At 42.3% G+C, this 27,445-nt stretch overlaps 1 protein-coding gene across 1 annotated transcript in view; it reads left to right on the forward strand.

Moving 5' to 3' along the window:
- The window catches only part of ATP8A1 (ATPase phospholipid transporting 8A1), a 151,884-nt gene that overhangs the window by 23,541 nt on the left and 100,898 nt on the right, over window positions 1-27,445 (forward strand). Inside the window, exons 3-8 of the mRNA XM_054989944.1 lie at window positions 2,199-2,298; window positions 4,213-4,311; window positions 10,969-11,014; window positions 19,357-19,397; window positions 23,882-23,955; window positions 25,391-25,460. Of these exons, the coding sequence (XP_054845919.1) occupies window positions 2,199-2,298; window positions 4,213-4,311; window positions 10,969-11,014; window positions 19,357-19,397; window positions 23,882-23,955; window positions 25,391-25,460 (430 nt within the window). The remainder of the gene's footprint in view (window positions 1-2,198; window positions 2,299-4,212; window positions 4,312-10,968; window positions 11,015-19,356; window positions 19,398-23,881; window positions 23,956-25,390; window positions 25,461-27,445) is intronic.

Genomic DNA, 27,445 nt, shown 5'->3' on the forward strand with positions numbered 1-27,445 from the left:
GTCCCAGACAGTGCAGGACTATCCCGCTCCCTTGGACCACCGGAGAATGGAAGATTTAAATAATCACTTACTGTGAATCTTCCTTTCTCAGTGGTCCGGGAGTGGGACAGTCCTACCCACCCAAAGAATAGTGAAAATACTGAAGGTAGCCAGACCATTTATGTTAAGGACAAAGCAAGATAAGTTGGGTGAATTAGAAGGAATACATGTTTACATGTATATAGTTAATATTTCTTAGTGTTCCAGTTAAGACTATTAGGTGCAGTAAGAAGTGGAGGGGCAGAAATTAATCTTTGACGGCTCAAACGGTGGCACATGGCTTAGAAATGAACTGGCGAGCCAAGGATGAGCCCCTCCTCTCCAGGATCAATTAAAACAACTGATCCTGCTTCGGAGAGGAAGAGCTATTCCCAGACAGTACAGGGCTGTCCCACTCCCGGACCACCAAGAAAGGAAGCTTCATGGTAAGTGATGATTGAAATCTTCCAATCTCCATACAATATGGATCCAAAGCGGCTTACAATGTATAAAACATACAAAAGACAATCAAATTTTACAGATATGCAAAATAAGCCAGTTTCACAATCACTATTTGCCATTAATATTGCCAATAACAAACTACGGCAATAATACTTGATGCTGAGACCACCAGTGATTGGGCTAGGTTGGCATGGAGCTGTGGAATCCACTTAAGTCTCCTTTTACCAGGCAGGCACCCTTCTAGAGGACTTGAGACAGGCTTGAGAAACGTTAGCTCTAAAACCAAGCAAAAGTCTCAGTGGGCAGTGGTCACTCTCAAGACGAGATGTGAGTTGAGTTGAGAAAGTGGAAAGCTAAAGTTTCAAGAGTGTTCAATAAAAGATCCCAACTATTCTCCACATTCTGAGCTTTTAGGCATTTGGGAGGAATGTAAATATTGACACAAATAAGAGAACCAATAAATTGACCTTGGATCAGTGTGGTCTGGATATAATTCTGGGCACCGCTTTCCAAAAGCTGGACATCAATGTTTAAATCAACAGAGACAAATAATACCAAATCCCCACTACATACCTTTGGTATGGGTTTTAACAGCTGGTACTGCGAAGACACGATAGCCCTGAAGAGTGAGGTTAAACAAACTAGTGCATAAGGCAGAGCAAGTGGCAATAGCTGTGCCTTTGAGAAAACAATCACTCCTTAGACACCGTGCAATCCACTATGCAATCTCAGTGAGAAAGGCGGTCTCTAAATGGCATAAATCAATAGATATACAGACAGGCACTTCCTTCCCTCCTTCTGGAAGGCAGGTTCCTTTATAGTCACAGAAGCTGAGGGGAGGGGCAGAGCAGGTGACAACAGCCCTTGATGAAACAGCTTCTCCCCAGGCAGGAAGGCAGGCACTAATTTACTTCCATTCTGGACTATAAAAATAGTTTGAATTTCATTTATGAAACATACTTTAAATGGTATATTTTTAATTACTCGAAAGCACGTATTTTGCCCAACTCTACCTCTTTATATGAGAATAAGCAGTTATCCTCCTTTCTCCCCAATAGGGGTGTGCAGCAGGGAAATATTCTGTTAACAAGAAGCATACCGAAAACGATTCGGAATAACCCAAAACCTGAAGCGGCATTCAGGTATTTGGAAATCGCTTCGGTATGCTTCGAAATGATTGGGAGCATACCGACGTGATCCCCACCTCCCCCCTGAGCCCCCTTCCCTCAACCCTCCAACCCCACTTACCTTTCCTAAGGGCTGGAGCAGGCGCCTTTGCCACTGCCGCGGCCAGCAGGGCAGCAGAGAAGGCTGCAGCCGGTGCCTCTGGCACCCATGCCGCCGCTTCAGCCTCCACAGCGGCTGGCAGAGTGGCAATGCGGGCCGCCGCTTCGGCCTCCACGGTGGCTGGCAGGGCGGCAGCAAGCGCCGGCACCACCTGCACCACTGCTTTGGACTATGCGGCGGCTGGCAGGGAGGCAGCGAGTTTTTTTCCGAATCGGGAACCCGAAGCGCACACCCCTACTCCCCAATGGGGACACAAGCTGACCCAGCCTCTTAAATGTATCTTATGCATCTTAGATTTCAGGAAACTTGATTTGTAGAACTTTGCGTGTGCGCACACGCACATGCGCACACACACACTACAAAATCTGAAAACAATATGGTATGTAATTTTTACCTCTTAACCACATGTGGTTTTAATCTCTGTCTCTTAGCACTGCAAAATACAACTTACTCACATTCCTGCCAAGATTCCTCTATTCCCAGTTCAGAAGAGCCGCTAATGCATTTTTTCTTTTCATTGCATTGCTTCAGGTAAGCCCGATGAGGTAAATATATGTTTAATAACATTTTATTGTGTTAGATCACAAGTTACATTGTTCTGAATGTCTTAATATGCTATGATATCTAGAATATGTGGCAATTTAATATTTCCTTTGTAGGAAGAATTCCTCATTATAGTTGTTCCTGGAATAAGCAATTATGCTGGGAATGTATGAGGCATCTAAAAATAGAGGAACAAGAGAGGCATCTTTAGTCAAGTTGATATGGGCTGTTCAGAGGGCAGAGGCAGAATGCTGGTGATGGGGGCAGAAATACCTGGGAACAATAGAGCAGCAGGCAGTTCAAATAGTGGACAGTTGACAAAGGAATGAGGGTTGCATCAATTTGGTTCTATGTCTCCGGCCGCTGCTTCAGTCAGCCCTCTTCTATGTGGAGAAGTAGGGAAAGGGAAGAGAGGACATTGCAGAATCATAAAAAAGGGCTGGTCAGCAAAGGGACGGAATTTACTAGATCCCAAGACTTGGGAACATTGGACCAGTCTGTCCTAGCAAGCTTATGGGGAGGCAATGAGGAATAGCAGTGGGGGCAAAAGCAACAATTTTCAAAGGATCAGGAGGTGATTCAGAAGTGAAATGGCTGCTATTTCATTCAGACTTTCAATCCTCTATTCCAGGAATTGTTCTGTCTTCCATCTAAGATACTTTACTGGTATATTTATTATTCAACTAATAACAAAGCCCATTGTGGTGAAAAATACAATGGGCTCCAGAAAGGTAGGGTGGACAAGTGGGCATTGCCTCATCCTCCGTGAGTGATCCCATCTGGGTGAAGAGGGGGCGGGCATTGCTGCCTGCTCTGCAACTGACCCTGGCCGGGTGAATGGGGGGGCAGGCACTGCCACCTGCTCAGCTCCTGATCCCAGCTGAGTGAAGGGGGGGGCGGGCATTGCCACCTGCTCTGCGCCTGATCCCAGCTGGTGGAAGTTGGACAGTGGGCATTGCCATCTGCTCCTCTCCTGATCCCAGCTGAGTGAAGGGGGGGGCGGGCATTGCCACCTGCTCTGCGCCTGATCCCAGCTGGTGGAAGTTGGACAGTGGGCATTGCCATCTGCTCCTCTCCTGATCCCAGCTGAGTGAAGGGGGGGCAGGCATTGCCACCTGCTCTGCGCCTGATCCCAGCTGGTTGAAGTTGGGCAGTGGGCATTGCCATCTGCTCCTCTCCTGATCCTAGCTGGTGAAGGCGTGGGGCAGGCATTGCCATCTGCTCAGCTCCTGATCCCAGCTGAGTGAAGGGGGGGTGGGCATTGCCACCTGCTCTGCTCTTGATCCCAGCTGGGTGAAGGGGGGGCAGGCATTGCCACCTGCTCCACACCTGATCCTGGCCTTTGCTTCCTGCCACGGCATGTTCTCTGGAGGGACGGCCTGACTCATCTAGGCTTCCCTCCATGTGGTTAGCCTTTTATATAGTAGGATGGGAATTCTGCCTGGGTGGCTGAGCACGGATGCCTGGCATCTCCTGCTAAAGGACCTCAGGTCGTAAAGAAAATTCTTCAGCATAGGCAATGCTACTTCTGCTAATAATAATATTAACATTTGATTTATACACCACCCTTCAGGACAACTTAATGCCCACTCAGAGTGGTTTACAAAGTGTGTTATTATTGTCCTCACAATGTTCAACCTGTGAGTGATTATTGGGTGGGACTGTGAGAGCTCTGAGAAGCTGCAACTGACCCAAGGTCACCCAGCTGGCTTCAAGCAGAAGAATGGGGAATCAAACCCGGCTCTCCAGATTAGCGTCCTGCCACTCTTATCCACTATGCCAAACTGGCTCCCTGATGGACTGACAACCTCTCAGTATTAAACCAATGATTTGACTCAATTTTGTTTATTTAACAGGAGCAAAACTATTGTAAAATCATTTATTTCTTTTTTTTCCCCTTAGCAAATTCCAGATGTTTCTCCAACAGGCCGTTACACAACCTTGGTTCCTCTCTTATTTATTTTAGTCGTTGCAGCAGTTAAGGAAATAATAGAAGATATTGTAAGTATTTAATAAAAGTATGTTGTAAATGCGATTAGTTTATCATATTCAAGTAACATCCATTTTTAATTATGACTTCATTGCATTGCAATTAATTTGTTGTCCCATTGTACCTCCAAAGAGTTCAGAGTGGCATGAATGCTTCTCCCCTACATAATCCTTATAACAACCAGTTGAGAGATCGTGACTGGCTCAAAGCCATCAGATGGAGTTCAGGCGGAGTAGGTTTCTGAACCTGGGGTCTCTGTACTCCTAAGTGTCAGTTGTAGGGATGGCAGTCCATGACAGATGGATCCCCACACCCCTCACAGCAAGTACTCCAGGGTCTTGGTTGAAAAGGTTTTATTATAGAGATCCATTAAGTTCACAGGTCCTTCCAAAGATGAATAGGAAATTGGCAGGGATGAGAATACAAGCGTATGCACTTTGATATAAGAAGCAGGATTCCCCCTCCCCTGGGGCAGTTAGCAAAAAGGTATGAAAGTCCCAATTCTCATGAGAAACATAATAGCTTTGTCTGGCCAGAGAAAGCCAGAAGATTACAAGGAATTCGACTCCCTCTGTCTCTTGCGGAGGGTTACATTTTAGTACAAGGTCAGTAGCAGGCTTCAGAGATAACGGTCTCAACATTAGTGCTTTCGGTTTTAGGCAAGCTCGAGATGGCATGAATCTAATGGCTACAGTACATGAGCATAATAAGAGAGCATATAGTTACACAGTATGATCAAATCAATACAGGGAACAGAGAACATATGAATGGCATGGATGAATGGTATGCAGACATGACACAAGGCTTAGTTCAGTCATCAAGTCAACTATGGTTTAATTTAACTATGGTTAGTGTTATTCTGCAGGACACTATGATCAGTTAGGGTCCATCAACCAGGGTCTGAAGGCATGGTTAGAAGTTTGTTTATTAATCACAGTTAGTCAAAATAAGGTTGTTTTTTATCTGACTAGTTTTTGAAAGAGCAGTGTGGCCTGGTGTGTGTGACGAAGGCTTGGCTGGATGACTTGGACAGCTGGGAATGACTGGTTCCAGCTGGGGTATATTGTTCATCATCCTTGAGTAGTGGATTGCAGGGTGGGGTGGCAGTTATCCTCTGAGATTCTTCTGCTGCAGATTTCCAGTGCAGAGTATTGCTGGAATCAAATGTGTGTTCCTTGTGCTGGGCATCTGGGATAGATTTGGTGTCCTTTGGTTTATTGCTTCTGGGGGATTTCAGTATTCATGCAGAAACAGGGTGATTGTTGTGGGGTAATAACACTTTGTAAACCGCTCTGAGTGGGCATTAAGTTGTCCTGAAGGGCGGTATATAAATCGAATGTTATTATTATTGTTATTATTATATTTGTTAGAATCAGCTCAGGACTTCATGGCTTCCATCAAGCTATCCCAACACACACAAAAGTCACACACAAGATGTAAAATCAAAAAGAGTCCAGTAGCACCTTTAAGACTAACCAATTTTATTTTAGCATAAGGTGCTACTGGACTCTTTTTGATTTTGCTACCACAGACTAACACGGCTAACTTCTCTACACAAGATGTAGTCTTCTGTGTTGAACAGGTTTCTGGTGCTCTGATAAAAGGTTTGGAAATTCAGTCTGTGGTGTTTTCAGAACATTATCTGCTGAAGACTTGGTTAGTGATTACACCTCTCCACTGCAAGGGTGGTAGAATGATTAGGTTAGTCTGCCCCCAGAGGCTGATGCAATTCCTAGAAACACGGGGATTTTGGGAGTCCAGTCAGTGACTTTGTGGGAAGTCTGGGCAGAGCTTGGAATGTCAGATGGTAGAGAGGATTGCCCTCAGGTGTCCTCTGCCACTTCAAATAGAACTCCATCCCCCTGGTTTACAGGGAAGTTGGGTGTGCTAAAGGGCTGGTAGATGTCTAGAGTGATGGTGGCAGAGAACTTGGACTGAGTCTGACAACATGCTTTAGAGCCCATTGGAAAACGTGTGAGGTGGTGGTGATGGTGACAAAGATATCTTGCTGCTGCGTTATCATTACATCAGCAGAATTTTATCCAGTGCAGTTATTTAGATTAATTAGTCAGGTGTCAACTTTAAGGAGCAAGTTGTTCTGGATTACTCTGGTCAGGCCCATTCACATACAGGCATGCACTTAAGAAGCCCCAGGGTGTCTAGTTAGCTTTCCTATATCAGATTATTCAAGAGCTATACCTCAACAACATTTTTGGTTCGTTATGGGTATAGAATCATAGATATGGAAGGGCACCAAATTAAGGTTATAGAAGTATTAGGATAATTATAAGAACATAGGAAGAATGGCAAGGGAAAAACAATGGAAAGGAATGGCTCACCACAATTGCTGCAACGTTTAACCTTTCAGAAATTTTTAAACAGTGTAACCTAAGCAAGGGAATGCTTTACCTTCGGTCCCCTGGTAGAAAGTTTTCTGAAGCAGGTTCATCTCTAGGGCAAAACACAGCTCCAGAACTATTTCCACCACTGAAGACACCCCTACCCCAAATTGGTTGGTATTCTCATGATAGTAGTTGCAGTTCACAAGGCAATTACCACACTCATTCTCACTGGAATGTGCTCCCGCATGTTTGTCGATCATAGCAATAAGTTCCCTCTGATGGATACCACCACCTCCTTGAAAGTTTGGTGGTCATCCTCAAGTTCTGTAGCCACTGCTGGTCATCCCAGATCATAAGCACAAACTACCAGGTGTGGCTTCTCAGGTAGAATCCGTAGTGGCAAGGGACAGGCACTCCAGCGAGAGCTATTCACCATTGCTTTGCTCAGCAAGACCTCTTCTTACAACTCAAAGAAGGATGTTTGATGCCTAAAACCACCATGGAAGCTCTGGAGGCACGCTTTCTGGCAGCCACTTTCCTCAGGTAGGTAGCACGGGCATCCATCAAGTGCCTGAGAGAGAGCAGAGTCAGCTGTATCAAGGCTAGCATGGTGGCTTTGGGGACCACCATGATTCCAGCAAAACTCCTAGCAGACTGTTCAAAACTCTCCAGAGCAGTCACTAGGAACTGCAGGGGCCACCAGAAGAATCTGCAAGTGAAACAAGCATGAAAAGCACTTTCTAAGATTCCTTCCAGAAATATGCCACCAGTCACCTCTCCAGAAATCAAAAACTAAATTGGCGCACATGGGACTGTCCAAAAAGGGACTACAGGAACAGGGAGGGGGTGCTGGAAACACTGAGTTGTAACATTGCATTGTTACAAGGTGTGGCGGAACGGGCGCTGGCTCTCAGTCCGGGCAACTGAGCCGCCGTCAGTGGCCTGCTAGCCCCGCTGTCTGCCTCCCACTGTCCCTGGTGGGCGTGGCTCACCCTCTTCGTCGCTGCCACCACTCACTGATTTGTACACCGCCTGACTAAGGGGCAGTGAGACCCCTCTGGCTGAATTTCCCTACTGGGAAGTGAATTCCCCAATCTTTAGGTGGGCCCTGGAGAATTGGCAACCCACTAAGGTCTGGCCTGATCAGTTTCTCCTGGGCTCCCTCTCTTCCTGTAGCGTGCCAAGTGGGGGAGTTTACGTAGTCAGAGCACCACAAGGTTCTTTATATTCAAAAAAGTATAATTTATTAACTATATACAGAGCACTATATACAAAGCAGGTAAAGGCACAGCACATAGGGGCAGACCCCCCTTTTCTGAACTCATAGGGCAGAAAATCAAACTGAAGAGAACCGCCGTCTGCTTTCCCTACCACACTGTCCCCTACTCTACCTTAAGGGGCTGGTGGTCCGAGGGAAGGTTCACCCTTTATTCCCTTTCTGCTGCCTCCTAGGCCCTCCATATTTAGGGCCTAGGCACCCGGGTTTCACCCAGCAGCAGGAGCCTCCCCTTCTTCAACCAAGAAGGCGACTGACTTTTTCCCTCAGGATCGGCTGAGTCTCCCCATTCTGGCTCCACCCCTTATTTTTCCCGCCCTTTCTTGGCCCAGGGCAGCTGGGAGTTGTAGTCCAGGAAGAAGGGCATCCCACACCAAGACTCCTGCAGGCCTCTCCCTGGCCCCACAGCCCGTCAGACCTCATGGGGAACATTTCCTCCCCTTTCTTTAAAGACAGATTAACAGCAACTGGCACTCATTTCACCCCTGGTAACCATTTCGTTACACAAGGTATGCACAAAAAAATTTAAAGGTAATGTCATCTGCAGTCCCCACAAAACCCAATGCCAAACAGATGCATCTAAACACAGCTGGAAAGGAAAATCAGATGCCCAGTCATTTTGGTGTCTTGCAGCATGAAACATAGGAAGCCAAAGCCAATTCAGCCCCAATCAACATGGATACTCAGAAGCTCCATCTTAACTGAGCTGTGCAGAAAAGACTTTAGTCTGATTTCCCTGATTAAAGTTAACAAGGTTCAGGGGAGTGTAAAAACACTACTTGTCATCTAGGTCCACAGCCTCCTTGACATTTAAAGTCCTGCAGGGGGACCAGTGAGTGATTCAGAGGATTGGGCCTATGTCTCTGACGGAACGGGTTTTTCCAAAGCCCCTGAAAGAGGCGCTTTACTCAAGAAGACATCTTTACATAGTCAGTTATTGGCCAATGATAGACCTGTCCCAGAAAGGTTATTGATTGGGTAGTAGCAGAGCAACTCCAAGATATTTGGATGAGAGACCTTCCCCTGATTCTTTTCAGTCTGGCTTCAGAGCTGAGTTTGGGACAAAAATCCTTTAGTGGTAGTTGTGAACAATTCTCGTTCAGGTCAAGTTATTTGAATTATATGCAGTAGAGCATAGGTGAGCCCCCAGGGCATCATTTGGGTGGTGAAGGGTTAACCTGCAGACCAGGGCTGGGGCCTCAGTGCCTTCATAGACCTGGGACAGGAAGTCTTGAGTGCTGTCTTTATCCTCAACCCATAGACTCTGCGACTAGGGAGACAGGAATTGGCACGCCTTCTTCAAGCAAAAGGAAGGCTAGGCAAGGAGGAGCCTAAGCCATATGTGATGGCTTAAGGCTCAGAGCCAAGGCACCCTCACCCATAAACTCAAGGATGTACAAACAAGAGGAGACCTGACGCTTCTGCATCCCATCAGTGGTTTGCAGTGGGAATAGGTTTGGAGTGGGGTTTTGGCCTGTGGATGCTGTAGATCCCCTTGTGATTGCTGTAAATAAATACGCTTGGCCCGTCATATTACCCGTCTGAAGGTGTTGGCCATCCTCATTCCGAATCTGCACGCAGTGGGAATGCCGTGGGATCTAACACGGGGAGTGCTGCATTGCTCTCTTACCTCCCTTGTTTAATATCTGTGTAAGGTCCTTTAATGAGCTCATCCAAAATTTCAGAGTAGGTTGTCTCCTCTCCATACGCTGATGTGTTGTTCTGAATAAGCCCCTGGCAGCGGCTGCTGTTGTCTCTGTCCTGGTTCATTGTCTGAATGTGGTGACCAAGTGGCTGAGGGAGAGATCCAGACTGATGCAGAAATGGTTAAAGTGTCGGGCTGGGATTTGGGAGCACCAGATTCAAATCCACACTCTGCTGTGGAAGTTTGCAGGGTGACCTTGGGCCAGTCACACAACCTCAACCTAATCTACTTCACAGGATCGTTGTGAGGACGAAATGGAGGAGAAGAGAATGGTGTAAGCCGGGGAAAGTTAGAGTATAAGTGATGGAAGTAAATATATGAATAAATAACTGGGACTTAAACCAGATAAGATGGAGATGTTGCTGGCTGGAAGGGCCATTGCTTGAAATGGAATTGTTCTTCCTACCATAGATGGTGTGCAGCGTTTGCTGAAAGACTCTTTTAAGAGCTTTGCTGGATAATGGTTTCCTGTTGGAGAAACAGGTGTCCATGACAGCAAAAAATGCTATTTTCTGGCCACATCTCCCTGTTTGCAGGTGCCTGATCTGGCCGTGCTGATCCGTGCTTCAGTATTCTTGGTACTTAATTACTATGACATGCTTAATATGGGATTGTCCTTAAAGGCTATCCAGAAATTGGTGCTGTTGGAACAAAATATGGCAGCCTGTTCATTATCTGGTGCTTGCCAGAAGAACCATGTCACTCCTATTTTGAGGTTCCTTCACTAACTGCTGACTAGTTTCTAAATCCAATTTAAGTTATCCATCCTCATCTTGAATGCCCTTCCTGAACTGAAGCTGACAGACTTGATTGTTAAGGAGGAACCTCCATCTATTGGGATGATATATTAGCAGTTCTGTCTTAATCACCAGGGTGTAACTCTGCTTAGAACGCTGCTCAAATGGAATGTGAGTTTGTTTTAGTTTGTTGTATGTTGAACCTTTTCAAATTCCATTACAAAAAAATCTTTTGCCTAAAAATGTTCTCAAAGATCTATGGGAGGAGAGTATCAGGTAAGTAGCCGTGTTGGTCTGCAGTGGAACAGCAGGATTTGAGTCCAGTGTCACCTTAGAGACCAACAAGATTTTCAGAATATAAGCTTTCAAGAGTCAATGCTCCCTTCTTCAGATACCAGTGGAGAGAAGAGTAGACTTCCTTCATGGAGTGCTCTACTGGCAGAAACTTGCAGGAGAAGGGAGTGGAACTGAGTGATGTATAACGTTAGTGCTACTGCTGTATGGTCCGATGTGTGTGAAGCCTGCAGTGAATGGTTGGCAACAAAAGTCTGACTCCCTCCCCCAAATGTGCAATATTTTGATACTTAATTTGTGCGATTTTATTCCAGAAAAGGCATAAAGCTGATAATTCAGTGAACAAGAAACAAACACAAGGTAAGAATATTGAGATTGCAGTTTTAAAATGCACAGTGAAGAAAAATTAAGCAATTAAGTCTTCTGACTACTTTTAGTACTTGTAACAATTCACTGTTTTCATAACATTTTTTAAACACCTTAAACGTTTACTTTTGGACCTTTAATATAGCTACCCCTCACTTTACCTTAAAAAACTTAGGAGAGCTCTGGTCACAACCACTGTCTTTTCATTTCCATTTACACAGAGCTTCAGTTGTTCTCTACCCAGGCTTTTACCTCGAGAACACCTCTTTGTGTTGGTGTGACCTGTATCTTGTTGCTTCCCTGACTCTCTCACCTTAGACCTCCTTGGTTTGACTTGCAATATAGGAAGGCTGATTATAGATGGAAGTTTGACTGAATGGTTAGCATGTAAGGGTGATTGTGAGGTAAAAAAAGGATCTTTTTTCCTTAAATGAAAGAAGAATTGATTTATAAGTACATAAGTGTGATGGTTGCAGAGTTTTGATAAGCATATGTGTTTCAGAATAGTTCTTAAGCTTAGTGGTGCTAAAAATTGTATCTTCCTAAAGGTATATTCACAGACTCTGTCACATGAAGTAATATTTCCAAACCTGTCTTCACTAACAGAATAAAATCTCTTCTCATCCACCAAGACTCACTCAGGGCTTTCCATACAGCTTGCCTGACCTAAGTAGAATAATTTCTCTCTCAGGTTCTCACACAGTTTGCCCGACTTAGACAAAATTGGGCTCTCAGGTTTCCACACAGTTTGCCTGTTTTAGCCAGAATCTTTTATCTGAGATATATAAAGGCTTACTTAACCAGAATCACTTGGCTGGCGAACTTTGTGTCAGAAACACACACAAACTCTCCGGCTCCATAAAGTTTCTGACTCAATTAGAATGGACACTTTCAGCACACTGACTAAAAACTGAAGTTCACTCCACCCCTTAGGGTACAGCTAGTGTCCAGTCACTTAGTCTAGTGTCTCAACTTTAACTATTTTGCCTTGAGTGACTTTTCCAGGAGTTCAGACTCTCAACCAAGCCTGCACCCAGGCTTCACTGTTGCTCTCAGCTTCACTGACACCTCAAGCCACCTCACCACATTAACATGTGTATCCAAGAGGGGGTTCCATTTCTTAAATGTGTCTTTTAAAATTCTCATATCTTTAGAAAGCTCTTTATGGAGCTTCACTGGCTTCTTTAGGTACATCCCATTTTCCCTTCTCATTGGAATTGTTTGAGATTGTGCCTTCAATATCTCACTTTTAAGAAACAACCATCCATCCTGAACTCCCTTCTCCTTGAGTATTTCTGACTATGGGATTCTACCTGGCATAACTTTGAACTTTTTAAAATTAACTTTTCTAAAATGCAACTTGTATATCTGACTACATTCAGCTTTTCCCTTACCCAAGATCATAAACTCCAAAATTACATGGTCACTACTACCTAGAGTGCCCACCAAGGCTTTTTTTCTGGGGAAAGAGGTGAGGAAACTCTCACCCAAGGCAACTCTTGGGAGCAGGTGATGCCCGTATTGCTACATGCGCACGCAGCGCACGCGCTCCCGGGACTGTGTGATGACATCACTTCTGGGAAGTAACATCACGCAGGCCGTGGCCACCCCAGGAGCACTCCCATGAGCCACAGGGGCCTTATTCGACCCAGACCAGGCAGTGGCCTGATCTGGGCCATTTTGGGCCTAGATTGGGCTGAATCAGGCCCAAAACAGCCCGGATCAGGCTCAAATCAGTCTGGAATGGCCGCTGCCATGTGGGAGAGCACCCCTCCACCCGGCAGAGGCCCAATCCTGGCCGTTCCAGGCACAATCCTGGCCATTTAGGGCCTAAATTGTGCCAAATCGGCCTAGATCAGGCCTGAATCAGCCTGGAATGGGCTGCTGGCACACAGGAGAGCACTCCCCCACCTAGCAGCAGACCAATCCTGGCTGTTTTGGGCCCGATCCTGGCTGTTCCGGGCATATTTTGGGCCTGAAATGGCCAAGATCGGGCTGCTACCAGGTAGGGGAGTGTTCCCCCACCTGGCAGAGGCCTGATCCTGGCCATTTTGGGCTGAAAACGGCCATTTTGTTCTGTCGTCCGGCAGAGGCCGGATCCTGGCTGTCTCGGGCCCAAAATGGCCTAGAGCGGGGGGGAGGGGGGAGTTTTGGGAACTGCCAGAATGCCTTTCCAGAGCGTCTGGCAGAAAAAAAGCCCTGGTGCCCATTACTTTCACCTCATCAACCAGTTCTTCCCCGTTGGTGAGAATCAAGTCCAGAATAGTAGACCACCTTGTTTCCTTCTCTAATTCCTGGAAGATGAAGCTGTCAGCAAGACAAGTCAGGAATTTATTTGACTTTACCTTTTTGGCAGAGTTTGACTTCCAGCAGATATCATGGTAATTGAAATCTCTTTTTTTTTTTTTTTTTGAAAAAATTTTTATTGGGTTAGAGTCCGTTATTTTTACATTTACATCCAATTTTCCCCAAATTTTTCATTTCTAACCCCCTCCCTTTCCCCCCTTTTGTTGACTTCCAACAGCTTTCCCACCCTTTGTCCCTTTTCCCTTACTTCTATTAAATTCCTCTATCTAAAACAGATATACTTTCTCCATTATATTAAGCAGTACATCCTTAACTACTTTTCTTGTTATATACCCAAACTGTAAGTCTTTGTTTCCATCTTGGATAAACAATTTATCCCATTTTCCAGTTTTAAATATTTCTATATATCATAAACCTATATATCATAAACCATAAAAATCTTACACTTAAATCAAACAATTTGACTTATTCTCTATATATTACTCATTCTATCTTTTTATGGTAATTCTATATAGCTCATCACATAGTCAATCAATTTGACTCTTCTGTACATTCAGTTTGGTGCATTGTATAAATCTTATCAAAGAAAGAAAATATTGTTGGTTACTCAATCCTTATATTTAAACCTTATCATTAATTATTTTCTATCAATATTCTATCTATTAACCTATATATATCTATATATATATCAATCTGTTAATCTAACTGCTTATAAATTCACATTTATCTCTTCCTCTCCCGGTAAAGTCACCCCCCTCTATTATACTTTTATTATACTTCAGTAGTTCTCAAACTGCCACAGTTTTCCTCCCACCTCCCATTTCTTCTCCAAATATTGTTTCAGCTTCTCCCAATCTGTGTTAAACTGCCCTGAGTCCAGATTTCTCAGTTTTCTTGTCATCTTGTCCATCTCTGCCATGTACAGCAATTTGTAGATCCAATCTTCAATAGTTGGCACTTCTCGTACTTTCCATTTTTGCGCATACAAAAGTCTAGCTGCTGCTGTCATATAAAATGTTAACGTCCTATGATGGGCTGGAATTCCCTCCATTCCCAAGTTTAGTAGCAGGAGTTCTGGGTTCTTATTTATTTGAAACTGTAAAATTTCACTCATTTCTCTTATTATTTCCCCCCAGTACTGCCTGGCTACCTCACACGACCACCACATATGATAGAGGGAGCCCTCATGCTCCCTACATTTCCAGCATTTATTAGAAGTGCTCAAATTCCCTAGCGCAATCTTCTTTGGTGTCATGTACCAACGATAGATCATTTTGTAAATATTCTCTTTAATGTTTGTACATGTCGTTGTCTTCATTGTAGTCTTCCACAAGTATTCCCATGCCTCCATTGTTATCTCTTTATTAAAATTTATAGCCCATTTCACCATTTGTGTTTTAACTGTCTCATCCTCAGTATACCATTTCAACAGTACTTGGTATACCTTGGATATTCTTTTCTTGTCCTCTTTAAAAAGGGTCTGCTCTAGTTCCGAATTCTCTATTCGTATACCTCCCTTTACAGAGTCCGAGTTATACAAATCTCTGATCTGTCTATACTGGAACCAATCGTAGTTCGGTGATAGTTCCTCTTGCGTCTTTATTCTAAATTTAGATGCTTCTATTTTAGTTATTTCTTTGTATGTCAAACATTGTCGTTCGTTGTCAACAGCTCTCGGATCTATCACCTCATATGGAACTACCCACAAAGGAGTTCCTTCTTGTAGATAAATTCTGTACTTCTTCCAGATTATATATAAACTTCTCCGTATATAATGGTGCAGGAACATCGAGTTCACCTTTACTTTATCATGCCATAGGTATGCATGCCATCCAAATATTTTTTTATATCCCTCTAGGGCTAGTAATTTCTTGTTCTTTAGCGTCATCCACTCTTTCAGCCACACTAGGCAGATTGCATCATGGTAAAGTCTCAAGTTGGGCAGTTGCATTCCGCCTCTTTCTTTTGCGTCTTGTAAAACTTTCATTTTCACTCGAGGCTTCTTGCCTGCCCATACAAAATCTGATATTTTCCTCTGCCATTTTTCAAATTGTTTAGAGTCTCTGATGATTGGTATTGTCTGTAGCAAAAACATTACTCTTGGTAACACATTCATCTTAACTGCTGCAATCCTACCCAACCATGACAGATTCAACCTGTTCCATTTAATCAAGTCTCTCTCTATCTGAGTCCATAGTTTCTCATAATTGTTTTTAAATAGATCTATATTCTTTGCAGTCAGTTCAATTCCCAAATATTTCACCTTACTTGTTACTTCACAGTCCGTTCTTTCCATTAATAATTGTTGTTTCTGCTTAGTCATATTTTTGCATAGTATCTTTGACTTCTTTTTATTAATATAGAAACCTGCCAAGTCTCCAAACTCCTTAATCTTATCTATCACTTTTGGCATGTTCTCCAATGGGTCCTCTACAATTAACATTATATCATCCGCAAATGCTCTGACCTTGTATGAATAGTCCTTTATTTTTATTCCTCGAATTTCTTCATCTTGTCGTATTTGTATCATCAGGATCTCCAATACTAAAATGAACAACAGTGGAGACAACGGGCAACCTTGTCTTGTTCCTTTACTTATAGTCAATTTCTTGGTCGCTTCGTCATTCACCACAATTGCTGCAGTCTGGTCTCTGTAAATTTCCTTAATTGCTCTGATGAATCGTTCTCCCAATTGTAGCTTTTCCATAGTGGCAAACATAAAGTCCCAGTTTAAATTGTCAAACGCCTTTTCAGCGTCAACAAAGAAGAAACCAACCTCTTTGTCACAACGCTTGTCATAATATTCAATAGCATTAATGACTGTCCTTAAATTGTCTCTTATTTGTCTGTCTGGCAAAAAACCTGCTTGTTCCTCCTCTATAACCTCCGAGAGCCATCCCTTCAGTCTCTCCGCCAATATCTTCGCAAAAATTTTGTAGTCATTATTAAGTAACGATATAGGTCTGTAATTTTTCACGTTAGTCAAATCTTGGCCCTCTTTTGGGATCAATGATATGTTCGCTTCACTCCAAGTGTCTGGAATCCTTTGATCCCTAAAAACTCCATTCATCACCTCTTTTAGGAATGGTGCCAGTTCATTAGCCATTGTCTTATAAAATTTAGCCGTAAGTCCATCTGGCCCTGGCGCCTTTCCTAGATTTGCGGATTGTATTGCCTTGCTTATTTCCTCGTCAGTTACTTCACTGTTCAATTTATTTCTCCAAGCTTCCGAGATTTCTGGAAGTTTGGTTTTTTCCAGATATGTCGCTATTGATTCTTTATTTACTTCTTTCTTATTGTACAGCTTAGCGTAAAATTTATAAAAGGCTCTACTAATGGTAGTCTGCTCCAGATACGTTTTGTTGTCTTCACAAATTTTGTTTATTATTTTCTTTTCCCTTCTCTTCTTCAATTGCCATGCCAGGTACTTCCCAGGTTTATTGGCACCCTCAAACGCTTTTTGATTCAGTCTTTTAAGATTCCACTCCAATTCTTTATTACTCATTGCTGTTAGCTGCTCTTGGAGTATTTTAATTTCCTGGTATAATTTCTTTTTCCCTGGTCTCTTTTTTAGCTGTATTTCTTTGGCTTTTATTTTCTCCTCAATCTCTTGTCTCTTCTCCCCTTCAAAGGAGATTTCAAAGGTAATTGAAATCTCCCATGACTACTAAGTCTCGTCTCTTTGAAAATTTTGTAATCTAGTCTAGGAGTGTATCATCAAAGCCTGATGCCTGGTTTGGTGATCTATAGCAGATCCCAACCATAATATCCCTATTATTTCTTTCTCTTTTTATTTTTAACCGGAGGCTCTCAACTGACTTCCCATGCTCAGATTCAGGTATTTCCTCACAAGTATATACATTCTTGACATATAATGCTATGCCTCCCCCTTTCTTATTGGTCTACTATTCCTTTTAAACAAATTGTATCCCCGATCTTAATACTCCAAGTGTGTATCTCATCCCACCAAGTTTCAGTAATGCATATTAGGTCATAGTTCTCTTTCTGTGTTAAGACTTCAGGTTCCTCTTATTTGTTTTCCATGTTCTGTGCATTAGTATAGAGTCATTGAAATCCATGGTTTATGTGCCCCAAGTGCTTCACATTTGTTTTACCTGCAAATTAATGGGTCCCTGCACATGTGCTACTCCCTGCTCATCATTGGTGGGCTCTTAGTTTTGGGAGGGTTTGTGTGTCTCCCCCACAGGATTTAGTCTTTGCAAGATTGGCAAGTCTGCCAGAAACATTTTTTCTTACCTTTGTGAGCACAAACCGTCTCTCGACAGAAGTACTTAATCCTGAAAGCATAATGCATAGTTTAGGAAACCAAACCTTTTCTGACGACATGATCTGTATAGTCAGTTATTTATTTCCAATATTCTGCTCTCTCTTCCTAAGCCATTGCTTAGGAAGAGGTGATGAAATGACAACCTGTGCTCCCAGGTCCCTCAGCTTTTTACCCATAGCCTCATAATCTCTTTTAATATGTTCCAGACTGTACTGGGCAGTATAATTTATCCCCACATAGATGAGAATCTGTGGACCTGAGGAGTCTTTCCATCCTTTCTGTCACGTCCTGGATGCATGCAAGTCATAGACAAAATACCTATTGAAATGACTGGTCTAGTTGGCACACTTTAGCCTCTACCCCGCTCAGGAGGAAGTCCCCAATCACCACCACACATCTCCTCCTTTGGGGGGGGGGGCGCAGAAGCACATGTTCTCTCATCCACGTGGACGTGAGAAACTTCCTTCATATTCTGTTAAGCCTTGGCTAATCGTTCTTGGTCTAGTGGTCCAGAATCAGCATCTAAGGGGAGGTCATGGATCCAGTTGCTTAGCAAGGAGGCCTCAGAACGTCTCCTCTGATTTTCCTGCTGCTGTGAGTCGTATGCTTCCACTTGTCCTCTTCCTGTATTTGGTGCTCTTCCTTTTCCTGAGGTGCCTTCTCTTCCCCCTTCTGTTGCCCTCTCAAGAGTGCTTCATGCGTTCTTTCCAAGAACTCTTCACCTTCCCTGATAAGCTGGAGTGTGGATAGGTGTGCTTCAAGCCCTCACAGTAGGGTTGCCGGCTTACATTTGCTGCATGTGTAATTTCCATTTCTCTCCAGTAAGAAGACAAAAATGGCACAGACTTTGCAGGTCACTACTTCCACTCCCGTGACACCCATGTGGCTTCATTCTATATAGGAAGCGGACCAGTCTTTCCTGCACTTCCCTCAAACTCCCCAACAAAACTCTGTTTGTTCCTTCTGTTCACTCATTCCAGATCGCAAGCTCTCTAGGTGTGTAAGGCTATTTATACAGTGAACTGCAGACCCTGCCCCCGGTTCAAGTCAGATGACTTACCTTACATAGCAATCAGGTGACTTAGCAGCCACAGAGCGGGGGGGGGGGGGGGAGGGAAAACACACAGCGGCCAATACCAGCCTCAACTCACTCAAGCAGAACTTTGCAAACAGGAAAAAGGAGGGAAAGCAATCTAATTAAACAAACCGAACTCAAGCGACACCCTTGGTACTACCTGCTTACTCTCAAACAAAACGTCCTGTTTGCTCCTCCTGTTTGTTTGCTCTAGATCGCAAATTCTCTAGGTGGGTGTGGCTATTTATACAGCTGTGAATTGCAACCCTCACCCCCTATAGTTAGAACCCAGAAAGTGACGGGATCGCATTACAAGGGTCAGCTTTGAAACGTGGTTCTTTTCCTGCTGTCTGTAGAGTTGCTCTTTGTTTGAGGTCCAAGGTCTTAGGACAAATTATTGAAAGACGGAGTCATACAAAAGAAATATAAGACTACGGAACATTTCTAACTTTTCTGAGTGCTTCGGCTTAAAAGACATAATTTGTATGTTGCCATATGTGTTAAGCTACATTTTTATGTATCAAGTAATTTTACGTCTGTACATAGTTTAAATGTGATTGGTTTCTTGTAGTTGTCAGTAAATCATTTGATCAGAATAAAAAATCAAAACTTACTTTGATTTGAAATGTCAATTTTGTGTTTTCATTTTTCCTTTGTATTTTGCAGTAATGAGAAATGGAGCCTGGGAAATTGTCCATTGGGAAAAGGTATGTGATTTGTTTCCGTATTGTTTGGACTCGGTTCTAAATACTGGATTGGAACCATGAGTAAGATGTCTGGTAGTATTGTTGCAAGTGGAAAATCCAGTGGCAAACTATTGCTAAACAGCATTGGAAGCTCTTTATCCAAAATGTGTGAAAGCAGCCATCAAAGTCTCTCTGCGGGGGCAACGGCAGCCATCAAGCACAGCCATGCCAGTACTCAGTAGCCTCTCTTTAACGCGCTCAGTTACAGAAAGGGTTTGGTATGTGGCAATTGGTTACCAGCTGCTGTGCTTTTTCTGAAGATCTTCAGAATTGAGTGCACCCTTGCCTTGTTGAAACGCTTCATTAAGGAACATGATGGAACTGGCCCATTCGCTTATCATAGGCTGACGCTTTGACTGTTCGTGCAGAAACCTCTGCTTGAATGTTGGTTATCCATCCAATTAATCATATAGCCTGATTGAAGGGTATGCAACTGTATTAGCACGAGATCACTAGAAATTGAAGGAACACCCCAAATCTGGAAGGTACAGATGCAGGTGCACAATTTGGTTTGTACATTTTAGACTTTGTTAAATATGATTTAATCGATTTTATGTAGTCGCAAGAGGAAGAAATATATTTCATTTGGACATTTGATGAGATCTTTTTCTCCCATGTACTTCTTTTAGCCAGGAAAGCTCTTCACGGGTGTCCGGGTGGAATCTTAATACAGGAATAACCTTCACGTGTTGCTGGGAAGGGTCTACAGCTCAGTGGTAGAGCACATGCTTTGCACCTAGAAGATCCAAGGCTCTTCTCCAGCATACCTCACATGTCTCCCTGGTATTAGGAAAGATGTCAGAAGGAGGCCACTCAGCAGGAGGCCATCCAGGAAGCCAGATTGTATTTAATAATAATAATAATAACTGCACTTATATACCGCTGTTCTAAACAGATTAGTGCCTCACCCAGAGCGGTGAACAAGTTAGTGTTGTTATTATCCCCACAATACAGCTGGGGAGCTGGGGCTGAGAGGAGTGGCTTACCCAAGGCCACCTACTGAGCCTCATGGCAGGAATGGGATTCGAACCAGTAGAGTGCTGATTTGCAGCCGAACCACTTAACCACTGTGCTACAGCAGCTTTTTAAACCCACTTTCTGCAAAAAAGGACTCTAGGCCAATTACAAGGTTGTTTAAAATTAAATCAATCCAAAATAACAGTTAAAAAGTAGCAAAACAACCGCAAAACAAACGTTCAGATAAGGCTGCTTTTAAGTATTCATGGAAACAGCCTTTCTTGTGCGTGCAGCAGGAGTCTGGGGGGGGGGGTGGGGGCGGGTTCCTTTCACAGAATTCAGATGGATGATCAGTCACAGCGCCGTCCTTAGCAGAGTTGCACCTTTCTAAGCCCACAGGATTTGGACGGATGCAACTCTGCTTGGGGATGGCGCTGTTCGCCTGTTACATGCTGGGTTAAAATAGGAAGATGAATCATTTCTCATTAGTTACAGTGGAATTTAGGTTTTTTTCTGTAACCTCTGCAAATTCCAGCCTAAATGGTTTAGCAGGTTTACCAAACAATATATATTTAAATAATTTTAGAAGTTAAAAGCCTGTTTTGCTAGTTTCAGAATATTAACCAATTCCTAGTTTTCTTTCAGGTAGATGTTGGAGATATAGTTTTAATAAAAGGCAAAGAATATATACCTGCTGACACTGTACTTCTCTCATCAAGGTAGAGATGACTATCAATGCTTACAATGTAGAGGCTGATTTCTCTACCCTGCATTGGCTTTAGTTGCTCCAAGGAAATAATGAATAAACAGAAGTAACAGAATTAAAACACCTGAGAAATTGAGAAATATCGCTATAAGTTATAATAACTCTATAAAAGAATTCATATGAACTCGTAAAGGGGTTTATACGGCTGGGATTTCCAGTATGCTTAATGTTAGTCTCTTACTTCATTTTGTGTCTAGGTTTGGAGGTATACACACCCGGAGTTTTTGTTCTTAATCTCACAACTCTTCAGAATACGTTGTTGTTTTGCTGCACAATATTTTTTTAAAAATATAGATTATCCATTTAGAGGACCAGAAATCTTATCCTTGAAGTGATCATGTTACTATTTCATTTGTGCTAAAATTACTTTGCTCACAGCCTCAACATGCCAAATATTGTCCTTGACATTTAAGATGTATTCTTATAGTTTATCATTATTTCCTTGGATAACTTTATTTATAAATCTGCATTTGATGTGTGGAAGATGATCATTTTTCAAAATCTGTTTGGTTGGGTCTTCCTTTTGCATTGTGTAAATGCCTGTCTAGACAATTCTTATATTAAATGAACAAATTTAAAAATGCTAGGAGAATAATTTAACATTTCATTACTTTTTGGTTAAAATGAGGCATCTGTTATTTCAGTCTGTACATTTGTAGGGTTGGAATTAACTCATTTTAGCTGGATTTTGAAGCCAGTACTTATTAGTAAGTGCATAAGGCTTTCTCTGTTTTCAGAAGTCTCAGTGCATTTACTATATATAACAAACTGCACAGTATTTCATGGAGTATACATTCATTATTTAGAGGCTTGCATATTTAAAAAACAAAATATTGCCAAAGAATAGAAAATATGCCAATGAAGGCAGCTCTTGTGTTAACAAGCTCTTCAGTTCTCTTCAATGGAGGATACAACTTCAGATATGCCACTGTTTGTATACATGAGATTCCCCAACACTGATGTGAAAGGAATGCCTTTCAAGCAAGTGGGAATTCTGTGTGTGCTTGGAGTTCCTGGAAGATGTGGCTAGATTTGGGGGCATGGCTGATTCCACTCTTCTCTGCACCGATGCTTTTTGTGAATATATTGCAGAAGAGGTTTAGAGAGAACTATAATGAAAGAAACACAACAGTGATTTGCTTACCTGCCCAACCCCTAGCTATATGTTAGGCTGCCTAGCTGTTAAATGCTGTGGGTGCAGTTCTTCCTGGAATGTTAAATGTCGAGTCGTTTGCTCATTAATATCATTTTCTACTTGTTGCTTTGCTGGGTTGGGATGTAGATCTGTATTTGAAGTACAGAAACATTTACTTGGGATACCAAACCACTGTAACGTTAAAATCTGGAATACTTACTCAGATCGCTCCTTATATTTGAACAATAGGACATCTGAGTGCAGATATCCCAGGAGCCTAAATGTGGCAGAGGACAAGGCAGAAGAGGGTCTCTATCACTTTTGGAGACCACCCCCTCCCTTGCAGACACCTGTTCCCCCCAGTCTGATGGGTTGGGGGGTCATTACACATGAATAACCCTAGCTGCAGAGAATGATGTGCAACAGAAATTAGTCTGCCAGTCTTTAGCTGTTAACTGTAAGAAGTAGTGCATAGGTGCTAGCTTCTAGTTGGCTAGGACTGAAAGTGTGGTAAGTGATGGAAAGCAGGTAGCCCGCAACTTGCTTCTGTTCACATTAGGTCTTAAAGGGTTGAGTAGCAGGAAACTAGGCTGCATTCAGATCCACAGTTTGTGAATCGGATCTCTGGTTTAGTGTGATGTCTGAATGCAGGCTATCCAACAAACCTCAGTTTGCTATGCTATGCTGGGATTCTAAACCATTTGTACAGGGCATTGTTTCTGGTGGTATGTGCCAGTAGCGGTACCAGCACCTCTTTCTGCAGGTGTTGAACATCATGAGGACCTGCACTTTTTTAAAGAAAAAAAAAGCACTGGTTTATGCTAACAGTGGTTTGCCATGATGTTTGAATTTAGAAGTCCCTGTTTGTTCAGTAGCACCATCTAGGTTTGCCAACTTTGAAGTGGGACCTAGAACTCCACAAATTAAACTGTTTTTCAGACTAGAGAGATCAGTTCCCCTGGAGAAAATGGCAGCTTTGGAGGTTAGTCCTGTGGCATCATACCCTCCCCAAATGCCCCTGTCCTCAGTCTCCACCCTCAAATCTTCAGAAATATCCCAACCCAGAATTGGCAACCCTGGCACCGTCCCTCTTAAGTTTTCTCCCCACAAGGAGGGATGTAAAGGCCAACAGAAAACAGCTGTGGCCCTTTTGGGTGGAGGAATTTGACTCCGAGAACACACATCAAGGAAACACACACGCAGAGAGTGAATTCTTTGTGAATCCCGTTAGAATTCTGTACCCCAAGGATGGGCTTTTGTTCTGTCTAAATATGACTTCTAACTTTACTTCTAAAAAATTAATATTCTAAATAAATAGGTGCTTACAATTTCATTATTTTTCAAGGGTATTTTTCCTTCTAATTTGTGTCTAAAACATGTATAGCATTTAAACTCTGATATATAAATATTGTAACTTTTCTCTGACCTAATTTAAATGGATTTTGAAAAAGGTCATCAAGCATTTATTAACCTGTATTATATAATAATTTTTGATTTTCTTATCTCTTTTTGCCTTTCTTTTTGAACCTGATTTCCTCCCCATTACTCATTGTTTTGTTATAATCATTTTTAAACGGGGATATGTAGGTGGCAGTAGGGGAGATAGTCAGAGTGACCAATGGGGAGCACCTCCCGGCTGACCTCATCTGTCTGTCGTCAAGGTTAGAACGAACCGTTTTACAATCCGTGTGTCTGTGGGTCCTCATATACTAAATTAGAAGATAAACAGTTTTTTAGTCATACTTTTTGCAACATCTTAGTTGTGTGTAGAAAGAATATACATTAGTATAAAATGAGAGTGCCAGAGAGATTCTTTTTTTTAAGTTGTGCGGACTGTTAAAGCATACAAATCTGAACAGGTTCAAATCCTCCAAATTTGTCTTTCTTGTTTTCATGTGATAAATTGACACTCTCTGAAAATAAGCTGTTTTCTTTAAATATATTTATGTACATAACTATTTTAGAGTTTTAATTAATACACATGTTGCATAATAGAGAATCTCTTGTTTTCAGTAACTTATCTTGCACCCCAAGTATTAGAAATTGGTATAACTTTAAGGCTAATAGAGGACCCTCAGCACAAAGCTGCACATTCTGTACTGCATGCAGTTGACAAATAGTTAAAAGTTTTGCTCACAGAAATACTGCATGGTGTTTTGCTCATGTGCTTTGCATGCATAATTTTGCCTGTACTGTGATTGCATCTAAGCTGATTTTAGCTAAAGGGCCTGCTTTAATGTGAGTAGTAAATGCCCCCACAATCTCCAGTGATTTCTATAATGTAGCCTATTCCTATTCTGATGTTTCTGTTGTTCTTATGCATTTTTAGAGTCTTTACTGTATGCTGGTTAAAACAAGTGAAGCATGTCAAAATTAAAATATAACTGACAACAGTGTAAACATTACATATTCTAAGCAGTCTTTAGTCATTTACATTTACAGAAAAGATGACCAAAAAAAGAAATCAGTATAACATGGGAGGGATTTTCTGTCTAAGTGTGGAAATTCCGTATTTTATAATGGTTCTATCATTACTGTAGTTATTAATACATCTATACATTTTAAGTAATTTGACCATGATCCAAATAACTTCTCCCCTGTGGAGTCAAAGATGTCTGTGTATAGTGCAGCTATTTTTCTTGCTTAGGCAGTTGTGCAGGAAGTTTGAGAAAACCATCTAATCTACCTTGAATAGCCGCTTTTGCCTGTGCAAGCTTAGCTTTAGATAGTCATCTCTCACGTACTATGTTTGACATAATTGCTTGTGCAGAGAATTAAATGAGAGGTGCCTTGCTTTGCATTGTGCGAGCCTGTGCTGCCAGGTGTGTTCATCATCTGACAGGCATTCCTTACAAGGGACGTTCTATTTGGTTACTTACAATTACAACTGTGAAAGAAGTTGGGATCTATATTTGGTGCTTGTCTTTTAAAATATATTTTGTAATGTAAAATATCATTTTGGTAGTAATTTTCTGCAAATGTGAATGACTTGTTATCCATATCCGTTTTCTCTGAGGAAGCATTGATGTTGCATGTCAATGGATACAAGTTCTAATGTAGTTATCTTACAGAAAACAATCTTTTCTTTTCTCTAAGTGAACCGCAAGCTATGTGCTACATTGAAACATCAAATTTAGATGGTGAAACTAATCTAAAAATTCGACAGGTAAGAGATAAATTGCTCCCTGTAAAATCTATTTATGTTGATATAAAAAGTTGTTTCTGTGTTGTACACAGAGAATGGCAGTGCATAAGAGGCAGGATTATCTGCCTGATCCCAAGTGTCAGAGATCACCAGAAGGTGGGAGAAGTTTCAGGCGGCACTTGAGGTACGAACGCAGTACTCCTGAACTGCGTCGTACCACTAGACAACACTGCGTGGCACACGCACCCCAGGGATTGGTCATGTGGCAACAGTTACGTCACAGCTTTTCTTTGGTACCAAAAGTGTGTGTGGAAAGGTACCTTCACTGTCTGCATTTAGGAACAGATGGAAGACAGCTTTATTTAAAAGGATATTTGGTGGAGGGCAAACTGTTTTGGCAGATCATGCTTTGTTTTTATCCTCATGTTGTTTTTCTCTTGCTACTAATTTCATGCAGCACTTGAGGTATGAATGCAGTACTCAGATTATTCAAAATATGTAAGAATTCTTCAGGTAGCAATGTTCAGAATATTTGGCCATGGTTTATAGGCAAATAATATAGTAAATTTCTAATTAATAAGTTTTATTCTCTCTTATATCGCTCTTGCTTCTGCTGTGTATGGTTTCCATCTCTGATACCTTTCCTACATGATGCATGTCTATTCTGTGTTGCCTTTTATTTTGTATTCAACTTTACATAATTTAATTTAATCCATATTAATTCAAAAACTTAGTGTAAGAATTACATATTGCTGTGCAGGCCTAAAAGGAACATTACCAGCCTCTGCAGATTTGGTCATGAGAGCTGATCTGTGAAAGCGCTTCATTAGTAAAACTCATAGCACTGAAGGAGGCCTGAACACAAAAATAACACAACTCACTTAACATCAGAGAATCACAAAGCACAATTCCTGTCAAAAACACTTTATTTCTTGAACAGCTTTAGGTTACACAGCAGGGGGGAACACCAAAGGGCATGGCAGCACTATCTTACACAAAAATAACACAACTCACTTAACATCAGAGAATCACAAAGCACAATTCCTGTCAAAAACACTTTATTTCTTGAACAGCTTTAGGTTACACAGCAGGGGGGAACACCAAAGGGCATGGCAGCACTATCTTACACAAAAATAACACAACTCACTTAACATCAGAGAATCACAAAAACACAATTCCTGGCAAAAACACTTTATTTCTTGAACAGCTTTAGGTTACACAGTAGGAGGGCACAACAGGGCATGATAGCAATGTACTACAAAAAATAATACAACCCACTTCACCGTTTTTGACAGCAATTGTGTTTGTGTGATTCTCTGATGTGAAGTGAGTTGTGTTATTTTTGTGTAGTACACTGCTTTCCTGCTCTGTGGTGCCTTCCTACTGTGTAACCTAAAGTTACAGAAATAAAGTCCTTTTGACAGCAATTTTTTTGGGGTGATTCTTTAATGTGAAGTGATTTGTGTTATTTTTGTGTAAGATACTGCTTCCATGCCCTTTGGTGTTCCCCCCTGCTGTGTAACCTAAAGCTGTTCAAAAAATAAAGTGTTTTTGACAGGAATCATGCTTTGTGATTCTCTGATGTTAAGTGAGTTTTGTTTTAATTTTTCTGTGTGGGGGGACTGCTGGTGTAATGTGTCATAATGCTTTGCCTACTTGTACTTTGGAAGGGAGAAAAAAAAATTAAAACTTTATTTTGTGTTGTTCTTGTTTTATTCTTTGTTGTGCAGTTGGTTCCCATCATAGGGAACAATGGGGCTGGCTGGCCAGACATCTCTGTAGGTGGTGGGGGAATTTGAGGGAGGGTGTCTGTGGTTCAGGTGCTCTTTCACAGGGACCAGCTGGCACTCAGAAGTGTGCCCACCATTGTGGCACCCCTGGGCTGTGCAGAATTGCCCAGGGAAAGAGAGTTTAGAAGTTCCCAGCATAGGGAACAAAGGGAGAGGGCTGGTCTTTGCCAGCCTGTTCCTGGGGTTATGGGTGTGGGGCAGGTGGGGGTGGATTTG

This window comes from Eublepharis macularius, chromosome 10 (assembly GCF_028583425.1).
Source record: "Eublepharis macularius isolate TG4126 chromosome 10, MPM_Emac_v1.0, whole genome shotgun sequence".
Classification (NCBI taxonomy): Eukaryota; Metazoa; Chordata; class Lepidosauria; order Squamata; family Eublepharidae; genus Eublepharis; species Eublepharis macularius.